We start from the raw sequence: 18,671 nt of genomic DNA, 5'->3' as shown, positions 1-18,671 counted from the left end.
CGTTCTCTTTCCCGCTCTCGCTCACGTTCCCTCTCCCTTTCCCGTTCCTTCTCCCTCTCCCTTTCCCGTTCCCTTTCAGCATTTGCAGCTGCAGAAGCTGCCAGGTGTGTAGGGTGTCCTGGAAGGTCCACAAGATAAAGCGAAGTAATAAAAAGAGATACTCAAGTTAAGCATCTTTTGATGTAAACACTTCCCACTCTATATTCTGCCATCCACTTCCAGCAAAATTCCTCAAATACATTTCCATTCCATTCAGGACTATGCACTTATCTAGGAAAACAAAAGCTTAACATACAGCGACAGTGGCTCAACAGCTTTTTACTAAAGTGGTTTCTATACAGTTACAAACTAGTCGGCTTGTAGACCCAAATTCCACCATTCAACACATGTAATATGAGGTTAGTGAAATCATAATCAAATGCCTGTAAATAAAGACCTGACAGAATGAGGCAAATTCTGAATTTCTCAGTGCTCCTTCAGCTGACAATGTAACTGGGTTGGTGTGGCAGGGTTTTGGTTGCAGGGGAGGGGCTACAGGGGTGGCTCCTGTGAGAAGCTGCTAGAAGCTCCAAGTCGGAGCAGGCCAAGGCTGAGCCTGTCAGTGACGGTGGTAGTGCCCTTAGGATACTGTATTTTAGAGGGGAAAAAGCTGCTGCAGGACCTGCAGTGGAGAGAGAGAGAGAGACATGGGATGTGAGAGAGAACAGGGCAGACACCCAGGTCAGTGCAGAAGGAGGGGAAGAGGTGCCCAGAGCAGAGGTTCCCTGTAGCCCGTGGGGAGAGGGCAGGCTGTGCCCTGCAGCCACGGAGGGTCACGGGGGGCAGACACCTGCCTGCAACCTGGGCAGGACCCCACGCCGGAGCAGGCAGCTACATCCAAAGAAGCCCATGACTCCATGGGAAGCCCAGGCTGGAGCAGGCTGCTCCTGAAGGACGGCACCCCATGGCAGGGACCCCACGCTGGAGCAGGGGCAGAGGGTGAGGATCCGTCCCTGGGGAGGAAGGAGCAGCAGAGACAGCGTGTGATGTACTGACCACAACCCCCCTTCCCCATCCCCCTGCGACGCAGGCAGGGAGGAGGGAGAGAAGTGGGGAGCAAAGCTGAGCCCAGGAAGAAAGGAGGAGTGTGGGAAGGTGTTTTAGGATCTGGTTCTCTCTCACTATCCTACTCTGAGTGTTAACAAATTAAGTTAACACTTATTTCCCCCAAGTCGAGTCTGTTTTGCCTGTGGCCATAATTGGTGAGTGACCCCTCCCTGTCCTCGTCTCAATCCATGAGCCTTCCATTATATTTTGTCCTTATCCCACGGCGGGGAGGAGTGAGCAAGCGAGCGGCTGTGTGGTGCTTAGTTGCTGGCTGGGCCAAAACCACAACAACTATAAAAGACAACATTAAGAAAACCTTTGCTATCCAAGTGAGAAGTACGTGTACAAAAGCATTGCCTGAGAAAACATCAGAACATGACATTAATAAAAGCTAAATAAAGATGGTTAATTATCTCCGCATGTCAGATGATTACCAAATCACAAGAGCTCTTACCTGGTGACAGAGAAGCAGGATTGTAAGGCCTGGGAGGGAATGTAAGCTGGGTACCAGGGATATAGGTGATTCTCTCCATGGGTGGTGTGCTTGTGCCTCCAGGATGAGGCACTAAGATAGTGGGAGCCATGTTGTTGAGGTCAATAATTCCTGTTAGGAGATGACACGTGTAAGAATGGCCATTCAAGGACAGACCAATGCTCCACACATTCTATGTTCTGTTCATTGGTAACAGTCCGCAGTGAATGTTTAGTGGAAAAAAAAGTAAGAATAAGGCAAGTGCAGAACTATATTTCAGCTGGTTATAGTCTCTTAGATCTGGCACTTTAGGAACATACTAAGAATTTGCATTTCTAGCAATCTTTTTGACTGCCCTTCCAAAATCCTTCCGACTGCCCTGACATCGTTCACTCCTTTTTCCAGACCCTTTATATCCATAAAATGAAATGAAATGTTGAAATGCACAGGTCCCACTGGAACTCCAATATAACTTACGCTACCATAAAACCCACTTATTCTTCCCTTTCCCACCAATTTAAACACTACAAGATCTTATATCTTATCCCCAAGATAATTAGTCCTACCAGCCTAATTCCCTCACATTTGCTATCTTCCATTTTTAAGGATCAAAACAGATTTAATCGGTAAACAGATTATCACATCCAGTGACCAAGGTGTAAGACTGACTATTTCCTGTCAAGTCCGTAACTCCTGGGAGAATGCCACGTAACCCCAAAGATGCATAACCATTAATTTGATTAACTTGTTCCAAGACTTTGCTCAACATTTCAACGTGAGTCCATCTGGCTTTATGAATTGTTCAAATATTTTACTTTTATGATCGCACATTTAACTTAAAGATTTCCATTTTCCTTGTTTGAGATGTTAATACTTTTGTGAGATGTCTTTTTACTTTTAATAGCTCCTTCCTGCTGCTGTTAAATGTCCAGACTGATTTAGGCTCTTCCCCACCCTGAAAAGGTCACACATTTGCTAACTCTAACATAACATCTTTAAACAATCACCACGTTGTTCACAAGCCTTGCTGGTTTGGCTATTGCTTCTATTTTAATTTGAAGTTCTCATTTTGATGTAATTCTCTTTTCTGAAGTTTGAAGAGGAGTTGAGTAGCAATTGAAACTAGAATAAAACAGTCTAGCCTCTTAACACTAACATGTCTTACAGCCTTCCCTTCAACAATATTGATTGTGTACAGTTTTCCTTTATATCCACAAAAGCCTGTTAGATGTATGTCAACGCACATCTGTACCAACATCTGTACATACGCACTTGTATGCATCCATCTATCCATCCCACCACAGGTATTTTTAAGCAGCAACAAAACAAACCAACCACTCAACCAAACCACACCGCATATCCAAAACACACTTTGAAGAACATTGTAAGACCCAGAGGCATACCTCTTGCTCCTGCATACGGGAGAGCTAAAGTTTGCTCTCTAGGAGATAATCCTCTCGTTACATCCGGACGTAAATTGACTTGCATCTGCTGTGAGGTAATGTAGTCGTTTAGGATTGTCTGGCGTGTATTCTCCATTGCGTAAAGCTGATACTGACTTGGGTAGCCTGGGGTGGGCGAGAGCTGCCTTTGGAACAGGTAAGCAGCAGCAGCTGAGGGTGAAGGAGGAAAAATGAGAAAGATTTAGGAAGCCGTATGGGTGATATCGAATGAAAGGTTCAGATATTTCTATAGCTTCTATGAGAAGTGCTATCAATTCTCTCTAGCCAGTGCCACATGAATTAAGACAGCATTTTAATACTGATGTTCTAGTGAAGTTATGCGCTGCATGCGGACAGCAAAAGCTAAATAAAATAGATGTCTCCAGACTGGTGACATGCATTAGAGAAGAGACTTGATGAAAAATGTAAATCCTGAAGTTCTGAAGATGTAAAGGGCTGAAATACCTAAAGAAGGTTAAAATACCTCACAGAAGTGGACTGATGGATAGGTTAAAAGGAAGTCTACCCTATTTAATATCACCAGAGATAACCTGATAATCCCTCAATGAGAATGAATCCTGAACAGAGGGGTCCTGATGACACCTTAGTTCTACAGCAGCTTCCACATCCTTCTTTGCATAACAGTCCTGAAAGCTGTTAACGTATTTCACAAATACTTATCTAAAAATACTGGCTGAACTTTTTAACAAGACAAGCAACCCAGCAGCTTCTAAAAGAAAGTCACAGTATTGTACAAGAATAAGTTTCCTGGTTAGCTAATAAACCCCACACAAACACTTGAAATCAAACCACAACAGTGGATATATAACCTCTTATAAATTATATCTGGCCATTGATAAATGCCTTTTAAAGGTACCTTTTCTGTGCAAAGCATAAAATATTTCCAAAACAAAAAAACACCAATACAAATGTATTTACCAGGATCCAGAGCCCTGTGAAATGGCATAGCGGGATCTAAATGAGGAGGGAGGTGACTCCTATAGACTTCAGGAGTTGCTCCTCTGTGATGAGGATCAAAAGGACTGTGAGTCACTACAGGATCAACCCCTGGCACTGGAGATTTTGCTGGCACGCTCTCCCTCTGTGTCGGAGTGAGTGTGTTTTTCCTTTCGTGATTTGCTGGCTTCCCAGAAGATATTCCAGCTAAAAACAATGAAAAAAACCAAATTAATAAAACGTGTATTTTTCAATAGAAAATCCAGCTGTAAGTATACACTGGCTCCCAAGGAACATTCTAGAGGACCCTGCAATCTGATACAATAAATCACAGAGAATATTTTATATCACAAACTGTTTCTGGTGAAAAATCAAAATCCTGAAACTGAGATTGTTTATACTTCACCACATTTTCTTCCTCATCTAGATACCTCTCTAATTCTGGAATAGCTTCTGCCCTTAATACAATGCCCTTGTAGGTAACGCTTTCAATGTGATCCATAATCAGATGCAAACTGAGACTGAACTGCCTTCCCACCATCATGTTACAATACAGCAGAGTTTTCATTTTCTTATTTCAATGCATAGCTTACAGCCATCTAAAACTTCTACTAGCCACCCTTTAAACCGAGAGGAGCTGTTAGAATAATGACCAAAAGAAAATTTAAAAGAGAGTAGAATGGATTACAGAAACCAGTTTAAAGTAAGTTTAAAATTAAATTATTACAAGTTCTCGTCTTACTCTGGATAGGAATAACATACCCTCGCTAACTCTATTCATCATAGGTGAACTCCTGGACATTGGGCTCTGATAGCTCACAGGTGTTCTCCGAGCATTCGTATCATCATAAATCCCAGGGCTCAGCTGTGATTTGGGAGTTTCATGAAGAGTTGACCTGAGAACAGAGGGACCAGAGCTGACTACTGATGTGTGACGGGAACGTACTGCATCCCCGGTCTTCACATCTTCATATTTTCCTCGCTCCACCACCTTCACGTTTTCTGGCACCATTTCCAGCTGAGGCATTCCACGGGGTAGTTTGCTTGGTCCAGTGATTAAAGATTTTACATTGTGTTTAATGGCAGACTGGCCAGAGTTGCTTTCATATTTTATGGGTGTGCCCTGAAACGGAGAAAAAGAGCAGGTAAGGTTATCCTGCCAGTATTTCACTCATGCTAAAAAAGTCACACTGCTGATATTGTAGTTCATTGCTTCTATCACTTCAGCACAGAACACAACCGGATCCTAGTGACTGTTACTTGCCAGATCTCTCACATTTGCTTGCAAGCATGTTCCCTATGGGTGCAGCGTCAGGATTTTTCTAATACACAGAAAATATTTTTAAGCTTTCTAAGTCTGTAGGTTTCTTAAAAAAACCCCAACCCCCTACCCCTATCTGTCATTATTCAAATATCCTGTATTGTGCTTTTTGTATTTACCTGAGATATGGAGCCTTCTATGATTGGCCTGGTCGTCTGCACCATTTCAGGAGTCTTGCGACTCTCCTGGCTTAACAGGTCCTGCCTTGGGATCTCATGGATGGAACGACCCATTTCTTTTATAGTAGTGACTCCATCATATGGTTTCCCCTTAGTAATGGCTCCTTCAAATGTCCTTATGGGAGGTGACTCTCTCTTAATCTGTTTAGGGTATTTCAAGCCTTCTTCAAAACTTTCAGCTGTTGCTCTCGGTGTGCCTTTTATAGAACGAAAGTTTCATATTACTGGTATTAATAAATACTTGGTCCTTTTTCATCAACAGAGTAACAAACTACACACCGCAATACTGGAACCTTGGCTTGTTACAATCTGTGAGAACGTATCTGGAAGACTAAAAATCCCCACAAAAATTATACTGAACAAATATTCAATGTATTACTGAAAACATCCCAAGTTATTTCTGATGATGAAATACAGGAAATAGCATATATCTTCAGAGGTCCAGGGAATTGTTACTGTGCATTTAAAAAAACAAGTGCTAATTATCAAGTACTCATATTAAAAAAAGGTCTATTTTCTAAAACAAACTAAATGCTGTTTACTCTCCAGCTTTGTGTACAGCGTATCAGAAAGCTGCTGATTTATGATCTGATGTTTAATAAAGTAAGCTCCACCTTTAACACAACTACCACTGTTAATAACAGTTTTAAGGTTCAGAAACCCAGAATTTTGAGGGTGTAATTAAATGCTTTCCTCCTAAACAGGCAATACTTTACCTTGCATTATAGAGCCAGACAACACTGTTCTCTCTTTCAGTTCAGCATGTGGGCTACCCCGAGGCAGTGCTCGGCATATTAAACCTAAAATTAAAATGAACATCATTTACAGAATTAAACAAGTGTTCAAAAAAAACCCCAGACCAACAAAACCTCTCCTCCTCCTGACACACACTACAGATATCATCTGTATCACCCAGAGGGCCTAGCCTCGGTATGCCAGGCCTTGTATCAACATGTTTGAAACACCATCCTGCCTTAAAAAATACCTTTCAGTTCAAGTATTCATGCTATTACATTGTTGCAAGTTTTAACCTATTTTGAAAACACAGGGTATTTTTTGTAATTAAGCTGAACTCTCGTCCCAAAAGCAGTGCCTGCATCTTACACTCCAGCCTCCTTACCTAGCCAATAAAGGTGTTCATGATGGGAAATGGCCATAAACACACCCCAGAATATACCTCAGCATCCTCCAAATTAATCAAAGTTCATACTGAATCATCTAGAACGAGCTGAATTTCTTGTTCCTATAGTAGGAATCTAAAACAAACCCCTCAAAGAACTCAGTTTTCCACAGTTTGAGGACAGAAAATGTGTCAGAGCGATGAGAAGCAGCATAGAAGTATCAGAGCAGCTTTTCATAAGCCAAAATAACCCAGACGACAAGCCAAATGCATCAGCAACTTAAAGGCAACACTGAATTTCTATCTACAGCCTAGAAACCTCTTATTCATACTGTTCCATCTGATGTAAAGGTAAACAAAACAGCCTTTAAGGGCTACCCAAAGATGGGAGAAAATACACTTAAAGAGTAAGACTCCAGAGTTTAGGTGTGAAACAACTTCTTTTGTTTGTATTTTTAAAAAACAATCAGAAAAGTCATATAATGGCCTGACTTGACCTTTGCAGTCTTCGATTACAGGTTAGTAAGTCAAAATAATATTAGGGATGCCCTGAAGCAGGGCACGGCAGCTGTGGCTACCCAAAGATGGGAGAAAATACACTTAAAGAGTAAGACTCCAGAGTTTAGGTGTGAAACAACTTCTTTTGTTTGTATTTTTAAAAAACAATCAGAAAAGTCATATAATGGCCTGACTTGACCTTTGCAGTCTTCGATTACAGGTTAGTAAGTCAAAATAATATTAGGGATGCCCTGAAGCAGGGCACGGCAGCTGTGCAAGTCTGCTTGGCATAATTAAGTTTATGCAAAAGGCCATGTCAATGTGTCACCAAGTTACTCTGCCACGGCCGTGCAGCAGTATTTTATCTGAATGAGTGAGTCCACGGAGTCCATGCTCACATGAATGAGTGTTGTTTGAGTTCTGTCACAACCCACTGGGACTGTCAAGAGTCACTTACACGTGTCAGATCTACTTAGAGGAGTAAACGCCAGCTGAACTACCTGCAATTATGGTAACAAACCACCAAAACACCGGTGTGTTTTAATGATATTGGTTATTAGATGGATTTGGTTAGTAGTGTAAGATTTCAATCTAATTTCTCTTTCAGTTGGCTCCATAAAATAACTCTAAATACTCTTACATCAATGCAAAATGTTTGGGTAAAACACGAGACACCTTGGAAACTGTTTTTACCTTCCAGCGGTGCAGACACTGGAGAATCCCGCATTGACATTCCTTGCTTTATATTTCCTTCCATTGTATCGTAGCTTCTCTTCAAACCAATTTCATGAGCGGTTCTTGGACTCCTTGTTCCTTCACGAACGTTTTTAATAGCTGGCAAGATTTACAACAGCGTGGTTAGGAAATGTGGACAATAAAAAAAAGAGACACACGAGCATTACATTTAATGAGACCACAGGTCGTGAATACTTTAACACCACAACTGCAATATAACACTGTAACGTTAAATCTCAACTTTAAAAAGACTTTTCATGATTTGTTAAAAAATATATTTGTCCAAACAGTTACTAATTTATCAGTATTTCCACTGAAGTTGAAAGTTAAATGATACACTTCATTTTAATACAGCTAATTAATACAAAATTTTAATTTTGAACCTTTCAAAATAAAATATATGCTTGAACTATGGATTAGAAGCACAGAACCTGCTGCAGCCTTGACTTTGATCAGGTAGAATACAAAAATACTCACTATCATAGGATAAAATATGCCCACTTTTGCCTTCATAAATAACATGGCCTTTGGCTGAAGCTTCCTCTCGGCATTTCTCTGGGCTACTGTCTTCTGTAGCTAGCCGGGTGATAGTTCCCTTCAGTAAGGCATCAGCTGCTATGCCAGACTGGGACAGAGCTGGTGTACCCTGCATTTAAATCAATCAAATATAATTCAGAACATGCGTATTTATTTAAGAGAATAGGGAACAGTCAAGGGGAAAAAAACCCCAAACAAAACAAAACCCAAACCCCACAACGTTTTTAGATCCAGAAGACCAGTTACTTTATCAAGCAGTATGGCTTAAACTTCTGCCTCTATTGTTAGATGTTTAACTTATATTTTAGTAAGATTATTTCTAGGCAATTTGCTACCTTGTTAAAGAAAAACAGAAAGAAGACTAGGGAGTACAACACGAAAGAAGTATTTCATGACCTAGAAGGTTTATCCTATTGGTAATACCATACCACATACGACATACTTAACAGTGTCATTAGGTTTTATCTCTACCCAAAGGACCCAAAGGAATGAAACCTACCCTCCTCAGAGGAGAATTGTTACTATTGCCCTCCCTAACTAGAGATCCCAAATCAACCACAGCAGTAGCGTTTCAAAAATCACGAGTCAAAAGGGCTTAATTTACCATTTTGGCTTGAAACAGCATCTGCTCAAGACTGGCTACAGTTGATTTTAATATTTGAACTCAGGTGTGATGCTATTTTCATGGAAGCTGCTAATCAGCCTTCAGTTAGGTATATCAAAGGATCTGATGGTTTTATTGAAAATGTTTAAATACTCCTACACACGAAGATGAAATCGTGGTAATGCTGACTTCAACAATAGTGACCATCTGATTGTATTAAGATTTCTCTTTTTGAGGCAGTTCCTACTCTGTAACATTGATTTCCTTTTTCAGACATGCAAATACATTCACAGTTACAGTTCAAATTCACTGTTTTGCTACAGCCTTCTCAGTACAGGGAAAAATACCTGAGTTATGGAGCCTCTCAAAGAAGGAATGGTCTCAACAGAAACTTTATTGGTGGGAGTCCCTCGTGTTATACTGCCCTCCTGTATCGTTGCGGTACCTGATTTGAAATAAGAAGACATCCTGATAAATAAGGGGAAAAAAAGTAGCTACTCTATTTGAAATAATTAAAAACTCTAGTGAGAACTGTTAGTTTACACTAAAATCCAGGGAAAATTTCAGTGTAACAGCATACATTTGAAGCAGTTAGACTATTTCCTCTTTTAACAGTCTTTTACAGACTAAAAGTCTTTTATAGCATGTGAAACCATGGTGTTTAGTTTCTTTTCTTTTGATGCATTTGGATATTTCATTGCTCTGTGTATGCTCTAGTGAGCAACTTAATTTTAAAACTGGCATGCCTTGAAACAAATGCTTTTAAATCAGACATACAGATGGGAGGGAGAAGTAACAAATACACAAGCCTCAGAAAATGGAGAGATTATCATAGAATTATAGAATGGTTTGGGTTGGAAAGGACCTTAAAGATCATCTAGTTCCAACCCCCTGCCAAGGGCAGGGACACCTTCCACCAGATCAGGTTGCTCCAAGCCTCATCCAGCCTGGCCTTGGATGCTTCCAGGGATGGGGCATCCACAGCTTCTCTGGGCAACCTGTTCCAGGGCCTCCCCACCCGCTCCGGGGAGAATTCTTTCCTGATACCTTATCTAAACCTCCCCACTTTCAGTTTAAACCTGTTACCCCTCGTCCTGTCACTACAGGCCCTTGTAAAAAGTCCCCCCCAGCTTCCTTGTAGGCCCCTTCAGGTACTGAAATTAATCATGTAATACTTAAAAAATAACACTTCAGCAGTCTGTGCTCTAAAAGTTAATTCCCTCAGTTTCCTCAGGCCCTGACAAAGTTGCTTAATCTGCACAATTTTCTTTACCTCGAACCACACTTTCATGTTGTGCCCTGACCAGGAGTCCCTCGGGTTGGGAATTCTGACTTCTAGGAGAGAATTCTTCTTGTTTGATATAGGGCAGGGAAGCTATTCAGAAGAAGAAAAAGGTTGAGTTGTTTTTTCTTTAATTATAAGTCATTAAAAAGCCTATATAACAACATGTCAGCTTTTCTTTTCTTACCAGATTTGGCTGACTCCTGCTGCCTTGGCAGCCCAAGAGATATAGAACCCACTGATGGCTTTGCAGTTTCTTGCGTGTAGGAAGCTTGACTATGGGATGTTAAGTAAGTGCCAGGTGTTCCCTGAAACAACAAATATATGTTAATTCTTGTTTCTGGAATGAAGATTCACATCTATGTTTAAAGGAGAATGCTAATACTGCTATGATCCTATCTTAAAATACAGTCCACCACTGCAAAGTATCGAAGTGCAGAACACCAGGGTGTGGTGTCACTGGTAGTTTGGAGCTGCAGTTCACTGAAACTGGACATCCTCAACCATGCTACTAATCATAAATAACAGCAACATGTTCTAGTTCACAGGGCACCTGTAATTCCTGGATGTTTAGAGATGGCAGGTATAGGTCAAGTGTTAATGCTGTGAACACAACCGAGTACAAGATGTTGGAGGTTGGCAAGAGGGCTAAAATTTCATCTAAGACCAGATTTGCAAATAATAATTCTCTTACTTGTGAGATTGAGCCTCCCATGATGAAGGAAGGTTTTTCTGCTGGCACACTTGTTTTGGAGGATGGAATGAGAGGTGGTGGTGGTCTGGTGGGTCTGGTTGTTGGCAGGCGGACTCCTTCAGGTATATTGGTTATTACTTGGTGAGGTGCTGGCTGGAGAACTTGGGGAGAAAATTGTACATTAAACATTACAGCCTGCTTCAGCTCTACTGGTTGTTAGAGAAGAACAGAAACAGGACACATGGCAATTTCTGAAGGGAATTGCCTCACAGTACTCAAATCTATCTTGCTGTATTTACAACTCTGTTGAGCACAGACTCTGGATGGAGAGTATCTAACCTCGCATCAAAGTTCAAAAAGAAACGGCAAAAGCTGAACTGTAGAATTGCAGACTCTGAAAACGAAGCTTTTAAAAATAACAGCCCAGGCTACATTCAAAGTTTTTGCTGGTTTTCTGTTTATAAAGAAAGTTCTTATTTAAATGGAATGCAGCTGAGTCAAGTATAACCTAAGCTTCCCTGATTTTGTCTTTTCTTAGCACATCATTGCACTCTGAAGGGAAAAACAATAATCCAAGCTTCAGAATTAAGATTTGTCAGTTATTTCACTGTTTTACAAAACATTCTGACTATAATATTAAACAGTTACAGCCAGAAACTAACGCCAAGGACAGCAGCAGCTTTCCCTTTTCATCAACTCCCCCCTTCATAATAAAGGCTGCCCATGAATATGATGGTATTTGTATTGAACCGATAAACTCTTGATGACTTTGTCTCTATGCTGTTCTAAGACTTTTTAGATCATGCTATTTGCTTAATAAAATACACGGTACGCAGCTGATGCAGCCATAAAGAACAAAAATATAACCTCACTGGAGCTAGAAAAATACCAACTGTCCATATACATCCACACACAGAGAAAAAAAAAAAAAATCTATTTCCTTCTTCGGTTAAGTCACAAAGTGTCCAGACCATAATCTGATATTACATCAAGTCAGATAAGTCCAGCTTCCAAGGGAAGGCTTATTGCTGTGATAAGTACCAAAATATTTACCTGGTGGGACACTATAGCGAGCTGCGTTCATATCGGGCTGGGGAGAGGCTTTATTGACTTCTCTGGGAGACAGCCTGTATGGGGATGCTGACCTTGTCACTGTATTCTGCACCTGTGCCTCCTGTTCTATTGCTCGCTTGACCTCAGCGTAGGGCATATAGGCCACTGGTTTTCCTGTGAAGGTTAAAGTTTTTAGAAAGAAGAACCCTGGATTAGAAATTAAGAGCCAAAAGGTCCAGTTTACAGCACAGTTTTAACAAAGGGCCTACTTCAATGTCAGATGTGCAATTGGTACATCAGGTACAAATGTTTCCATTAAAAAGTAGTATTAAGTTACAGCTTAATTTAATACGTTATGTCTGTACTTCTATATCCAAAGCTTGGAAAAACTTCCTCATACTTTTTACGTGTGAAAACCAGTAACTTGTTCCTTTAGGTCCTAAGTGAAAGTTCTAATGTTGAAAGGGATTTCATTTAAAGAAGATTCCTTTCCAAATCCCGTGCATCAGCCAGGTTTACATGCCAATCCACCAGACAAAAAGGCTCCCTTTCTTGTTTGGTTGGTCAGAGAAGTTACAAAACAAATTTCAAATATCAATAATGCCCATTAATGTTGTTTAAAGGGAAAATATTTTTACTGAATTTAGGAAATTAAAAATCCAGTACCAGAGCTTCACAAATTCCTTTTCCTTGGCAATGAACAATTTAAGGATTCAAAATTACAAGCCCGAACAAGCAGCTGTGAAATTACATCTTTAACCTCTGTAGTCAAAGAAAGATGGCACTCGTCATCCCCTAAGAGCTTTCTAAAGCATTTTTACTATTTTATTTCATGGCACAGTATTGTGTAGGCTGTCATAAGCCAGTTCAACAGCAGGCCCTTTAGGCTGACAAGATGCCCCCCAAGACAGGCTGTGTTCCAGTGCAGCAATGCAAGATTTCAAACAGCCTGCGGGCTCTGCTGCCCACAGCAGCTGGTGGGCAAGCTCCACATGCACAGTGTGTCTCAGGAAGTAGCTGTCCTAACGGCCTAACGACATCTCAGCCCCTCTGTTTTTCAGATTAAGATGTAACTGGGTCCTACAAGCCTGGACACTAACCACGTTACCCCTCCCTCTCTGCCTCAATAACCACCTTGATTTTTGCTGGCAGAGCCTTCACCCCAGAACTTTCCCACACTTCATAGCACCATACCGCCAACGCCAAGAGTTATTCAGGTAGTATTTCAGTTACACGGTGCTTTTAAGCAACCCCAGACTTTCCACCTAAAGAAGCAAGTTCCAAAAACCACAATCGTACCCTCCCCTCCACAAATCTACAAGCTCTCTTCTCACCACTATAACCATTTTTTTTGCCTGTTAAGTTTCTTTCATTTTACTTGGGTAAAAGTAATTAAGGCGAAGCATTTTTATAACGTAAGTTAAAATTGTTATGCATATTAAATACAGAATACTCAAATTTCAAAGAACACGATAGCATCACAGTCGCATAGTTCCATATTTTCAGCTTTTATATCCTTGTGCGTGGTTTCTGTTGTCTCCACAGCAGTAGCAACACAAACTAACATTGTAACATCCAGCACATTAATCTCACTGGGTTTATCTCCCTGTTACAACGTACACTTTGTGGACCTATTCTTTTTCTTGTAAGGAAAGCTGAGGTAAACGTGACACATTTTATCCATCCCATAGGATAGGCTTTTCTTGCACAAAAAAGGCAATCTTCTGCTAAGCTGGTTGCAATTTGCAGGCTGTTGATAGAACTAAAATAGCTGCCGTTCAAAAAATGAAAATATAGCAAATATACACAGAGAGAAAGCACAATATGAATGTCTAATTAAAGCTACCAAATGCATCCTTTGGCTCTTATGCAGCAACTTGGATGATGTGACACACAGTGTCCATCTGAATCGCTCTCCCACAAACAGCCACACTAACAGACATGTCCTTATTAAGTCGCCTTGACAGGTTCTGTACTGAAGATCACACTAGGAGCCACATCCTGGAAACACAGGTCCAGATCCCAGAGTTCAGATCAAACCCTGCCTCTGAGTATCCTCTATATACACAAAACCAACTAACCATCAAATTTCCGAGAGCAAAAACCTATCACACAGCCCTTCTGCAGACAGACCGGCTAGAGCACGACAGTTCCACCATACCTGCGTGCCCTACTCGGGGGCTCAATGTCCATGTACGTACTCCAGTGCAGTAACACTCCTCTCAATTGTACTCATATTCCTCCCACCTTTACCTTAAGCTTCAGAAAGGGGATCCCCCTGAACATGCAGGTATCTGGGTCCTCTCACCTGCACATCCGATCTTTCTGAATCTCTCTCTGTAGGAACAACGCATTTTTGGATTTCACCTAAATGCAGCCAGTTTTTCTGCCCTATCTAAGTAGGCTACAAGGTAGTTCTCCCAACACTGTAACCACAGCAGGATCTGTAGAGCAGACAGGATCCTTCAATCCCAGTAGTTCATTATCAGTACACTGAACTTTCCTTCTTAAACGAGGCAGCAGTGTTAAGACGCAGACATAAAGCGCAGGATTATTTCCATGACAGATGTGAAAATGCCTACCTTCCCACTCAACATTAGGGCTCTTGGAAGTACCACAAGGGCTTACAGCACTTCGATACTCCATATCCAGCTGCTCTTGCCTCTGGCGCTGCTCCTCCAACAGTGCCGACTCATGCATGGCCTTAATGTGCCGTTGATAGAGCGCATAACCACTCACTGGTGTTCCAACAGGAACAGTACAGGGACTGCAAGAAACCTGCGGGGATGGGAAGGTGTTAACATCAGGTACATTAATACAGGCACTTACTAAATCAACTACCTTGCTCAATGCCTCCCCTGCAGTGGCTGTAGTTCACGTATAAGCATTTCACCTGTTTTTAAACTATTACTTGGATATTTGTGTATACTTAACCCCTCAAAAGTAAAGCAAACGATACATTTCTGAATTTGTTCCACTATTTTTTGCCGTGTTAGTGTTGCAACTAGTTTTAGGGACAACAGATACTCCTTCAAACATCACTTAAAACACCCCATACCATAGGTGGTATGACAGCAGCTCGGTGGTGAAGCTGTTGCAGGTCCATCGGCCCTTGCTTTATTGTGGATGATACCAGTATTGACCCAGTGGGATTTAATAGTGAGGGCTTCGACTCCCTGCTGAAGATACTGGAAAAGGAGATAGAAGAGAAAAATATCAACAAGACCAAGATTAAATATTGTTTAAAAAAAAAAAAAGGCAAAAGTATGTCTCTCAACTTCAAAAAAACAACACATTTAAGACACTGAACAGATAGCTGAAAAATAAGAATCATGTTGTGTTTTTCCCACTGCACTTCTGGTAGAAAAGGCAACAGATGCTTCTGTATTTTTATAATGGCAGAAATACCAAAAGTAGTGTTCAGACTCTCCTCTCCAATACCAGAAATGAATGTATGCTGTTTCTATATGCACAGTACTGCAAGGACGCAGCGTTCCTTTTATAAAGAATCCTTTGAAAAAAACAGATAGGAACCACTAGATATATTCATATTCATAAACAAACAGTAGCATTCAATAGACTGCTTTCACCTGGACGCTAATATATTTGTGAAGTAGAAAGATGATGTCGAAGCGGCGAGAAAGCGCAGCAACACCATCAACTGTACTCTTCCAAAAACCACATGCAGAAGAATGACACTGGATACTTTTGACATTTAACGTCTATCCTTGGTACTGTGCGTATATTAAGACCACTGGGAGGGAGAGGGCACTGGCTCCGATGCTGCGCTGTGGTTACACAGGAATCACACCAACATAACACCAAAAACACTTGAAATACCATCAGTGGTATCAGCCGTCCCCCAAAACACAAAATGGTTCCAAAGACATGCAGCTTTGCCTATTCAAAGCCCTGTACACTCGTGTGGGTTAGCCAGTGTTTAGGGCCAAGCTCCCAGGAACTGGCATTTGCATGAAGACTTGGTACGCTTTGGAGAAAGAAGTCATCCATTTCCCAGGACGCTCACCCGTTAGTTTACGGACACTGACTGATAAGAGTGAGAAATACTTCCACTACTTGATTATTAACAGCCTTCAAGAGATTCTACTGACCGACAGAACATGGTTCGATGACAGTAACTGGGTACAGGACTCTCAAGGTTATACAAGCAAATAAACGTGAAATGTTAAAAACTAACTAAAATATCAATATTTCATGCCCCTAGACTATTATTTTTTAAAAGCAAGTTTCAACTCCTACTAAAAGATATATTCAGGCTGTTTATCAAATTCAAGGTGTTTTGGATGCATTCTATTAAACTGAGTTTATGAGAGCAAAATCCATTAAAACAACTCCATCTCCGAATTTCTGTATCTACTTTCAAATAGTTTCTCATTAAAGGGAATGGAGAGCCCACTTACTATCCCACACTAACCAATCACACTTAACAGAACTACTTAACATGGGAACTCATGCCAGGAGCATCTTGAATCCCTTTCCTTGCTTTGGGAAATTTTCATTGTTTCACTAAGCTGCTCTCCTTCCCAGACAGCTGTTTAGCACAACTCCCATTCTCTAAACAGATCCCAAATGGCTTGATTTCCCTCATTCTCTAGCTTTTCAAGTAGCTGTGCTAGTTTCCTATCTACTTAGTCAGCCTATCACCATGGAATTTTGTTTTACCCTGCCTTAGAAGACCCTTCTTTTGGCTTTTCATCAAAATTTTAAATTAACATTTCTCTCTGTTGCACTTCCAGCAGAGACTCTTAGTAGAAACTCACACCAAAAATGTCACTACTGATAACAGGTTTTGGAACCCTGTGAAGTAAAACCAATTTTTAAAGAACTTCTGAAAGACAGGAATATTTGAATGCTAAACAAACTCACCCTTGTCTCTCAGGCTCTCCATCAACCTCCTCATCAGCACTACAGGTGGCACTTGAATCATTATCTGAGTGGGATTCTTGTCTTGCTGTATTAACTTGCTGTGACAGACTGTAGTCCATTTCCTCCGGTTCTGACTTTTCCTTGGGTTTCTCCATCTCTCTCTCTTTGGCATCACTCTCTATTTTCACTTGAATATTCTCTGGTAGCCTCATTTCAGTCTCTACAGGTTCTACTTTGGTATGCACTGGAAGAGTAATCACAGGCTTAGCTTCAACTGGATGGCTTCTACTGTCAACCTCCATAGGTTCCTCTGCCTCATTGTTTATTTCTTCCTTAACCTGTGGCTCAGGGTTCTGACTTTCAGCTGTTGATACATTTTGGGTTGTTAAGGAGGGAGACATGCTGGTGGCAGGTTTAATGGTAGATTCTTGCTCTGCTGTCGCCTCAGTGGTTACTTTCGAAGCAGCGCTCTCAGGTGGAGTTTCTTCACTTGGCTTAGCAGGTTCTGCTGGAGTTGGAGATGGAGCACTTTCTGTATCAGAACTATTTTCAGCACCTGAAAATAATATTTTAGCATAAAAGTTCAGTGTTAATGAAATCTAACTAGGCTTTGATGAACTGCTTCTTTAGAATAATCAAATCTGGGTCTGCTGTCCCAAAACACAACACAAATGCCCTGAAGAACTGACTCACAAAGGGAGAGTCACCAAAAATCAACAGGTGCAGGTTAAAGAGGGAGGCTGGAATTACAGGAACAAGACCACTTAGCTGTCTCTGATCTTACAGCCAGCCAAGTAAACCCTCGTGCATATGTCAGAGATTGGTACTTCAATATATGATGCAGCTCTATTACAAGATTAGTGTCAACATTCACAGTACCGAAGGCGCAGCTGTAATGCCTTAAATTAACGCGTCGCAGAGACATCACTGGCAGAAATGGCAAAGCACTGATTTTACGCGAAAATCTGTCGCATTTTATTGACATGTTGAACTGCAATTCTTGCTGTAAGTTAACAGTTCTAGTTTACGTCCTTTGTGTTGTGAAGCACTGTTTTCCTGAAAACTCATTTTTACACTCTGTGAAAGGTGTAAACAGCATCAACAGCTGAATACCAGTTACAGAAGGGTATAGGTTCTTGCAGTAAAGAACCTTCCTTGTCTTCTCAGCCCAGTTCATGAACTCCATTATAAATAGCTCTTAGAGAAATAAACACATTTATGAAAAGCTATGGCAACATTGAGAACACAGATGTTATATTCAAGCCTTATCTTCCGATAAGAATCTTCATTCCTTAGAAGGACATCAATATTTTAACAGCATTTGTCAAACAACTGGGTGCAATGAAGATCCATCCATTTTAAACTACCTACTGTAAAACAAGTGATTCTGACTTACAGAAATGGACAATTTGCTGAATTGCACACACACCCTGAAACTTAAAGAAAACCCTCAACAACCCAAATCCCCAGCACTCAGCCATATTCTCTCATTCATTGTTTATGAATTCTATTGCTTACAGCTCCACAAAACGCTGGCCAAGACTGACCGGTGCTGAGTGCTTGTAATTGGTAGCAGTTGCAACCAACACAATACTTAAATTTGCCTGTCTGAAGCTTTACTGAGACTATCAAGTGGCAAAGGTTACATATCTTTGATTCAACCTGTTTCACCACGCAGAAGTATTTTGATCAGGTGCTGTCTGTTTACCCTCTAGAAGACAGCATAGTCAAAGCATCTCAAAATACTAAGCAATAACATCTTAAGGCTGCTCCATACTAAAAATTCTTTTTTGCCCCTCCAGTG

The 18,671-nt window shown here is 41.0% G+C and overlaps 1 protein-coding gene across 3 annotated transcripts in view; it reads right to left on the bottom strand.

The window, feature by feature from the left end:
- NCOR1 (nuclear receptor corepressor 1) overlaps positions 1-18,671 on the bottom strand; it is a 56,360-nt gene that overhangs the window by 10,511 nt on the left and 27,178 nt on the right. The window contains exons 19-34 of one of the 3 annotated variants that reach the window (XM_010160719.1): positions 16,868-17,423; positions 15,039-15,168; positions 14,563-14,758; positions 10,928-11,088; positions 10,421-10,541; positions 10,225-10,326; positions 9,299-9,396; positions 8,288-8,456; positions 7,769-7,909; positions 6,174-6,257; positions 5,398-5,654; positions 4,720-5,080; positions 3,940-4,164; positions 2,962-3,171; positions 1,541-1,690; positions 2-118 (exon numbers count right to left, since the gene is read on the bottom strand). In XM_010160719.1, coding sequence (XP_010159021.1) covers positions 2-118; positions 1,541-1,690; positions 2,962-3,171; positions 3,940-4,164; positions 4,720-5,080; positions 5,398-5,654; positions 6,174-6,257; positions 7,769-7,909; positions 8,288-8,456; positions 9,299-9,396; positions 10,225-10,326; positions 10,421-10,541; positions 10,928-11,088; positions 14,563-14,758; positions 15,039-15,168; positions 16,868-17,423 — 3,078 coding nt within the window. The remainder of the gene's footprint in view (position 1; positions 119-1,540; positions 1,691-2,961; positions 3,172-3,939; positions 4,165-4,719; positions 5,081-5,397; positions 5,655-6,173; positions 6,258-7,768; positions 7,910-8,287; positions 8,457-9,298; positions 9,397-10,224; positions 10,327-10,420; positions 10,542-10,927; positions 11,089-14,562; positions 14,759-15,038; positions 15,169-16,867; positions 17,424-18,671) is intronic. The other 2 variants (XM_010160716.1, XM_010160717.1) reach the window with 2 other exon arrangements.

The sequence above is a fragment of the Eurypyga helias genome, unplaced genomic scaffold (genome assembly GCF_000690775.1).
Source record: "Eurypyga helias isolate BGI_N326 unplaced genomic scaffold, ASM69077v1 scaffold18291, whole genome shotgun sequence".
NCBI lineage: Eukaryota > Metazoa > Chordata > Aves > Eurypygiformes > Eurypygidae > Eurypyga > Eurypyga helias.
This window is presented reverse-complemented; position numbering and strand designations above follow the sequence as displayed.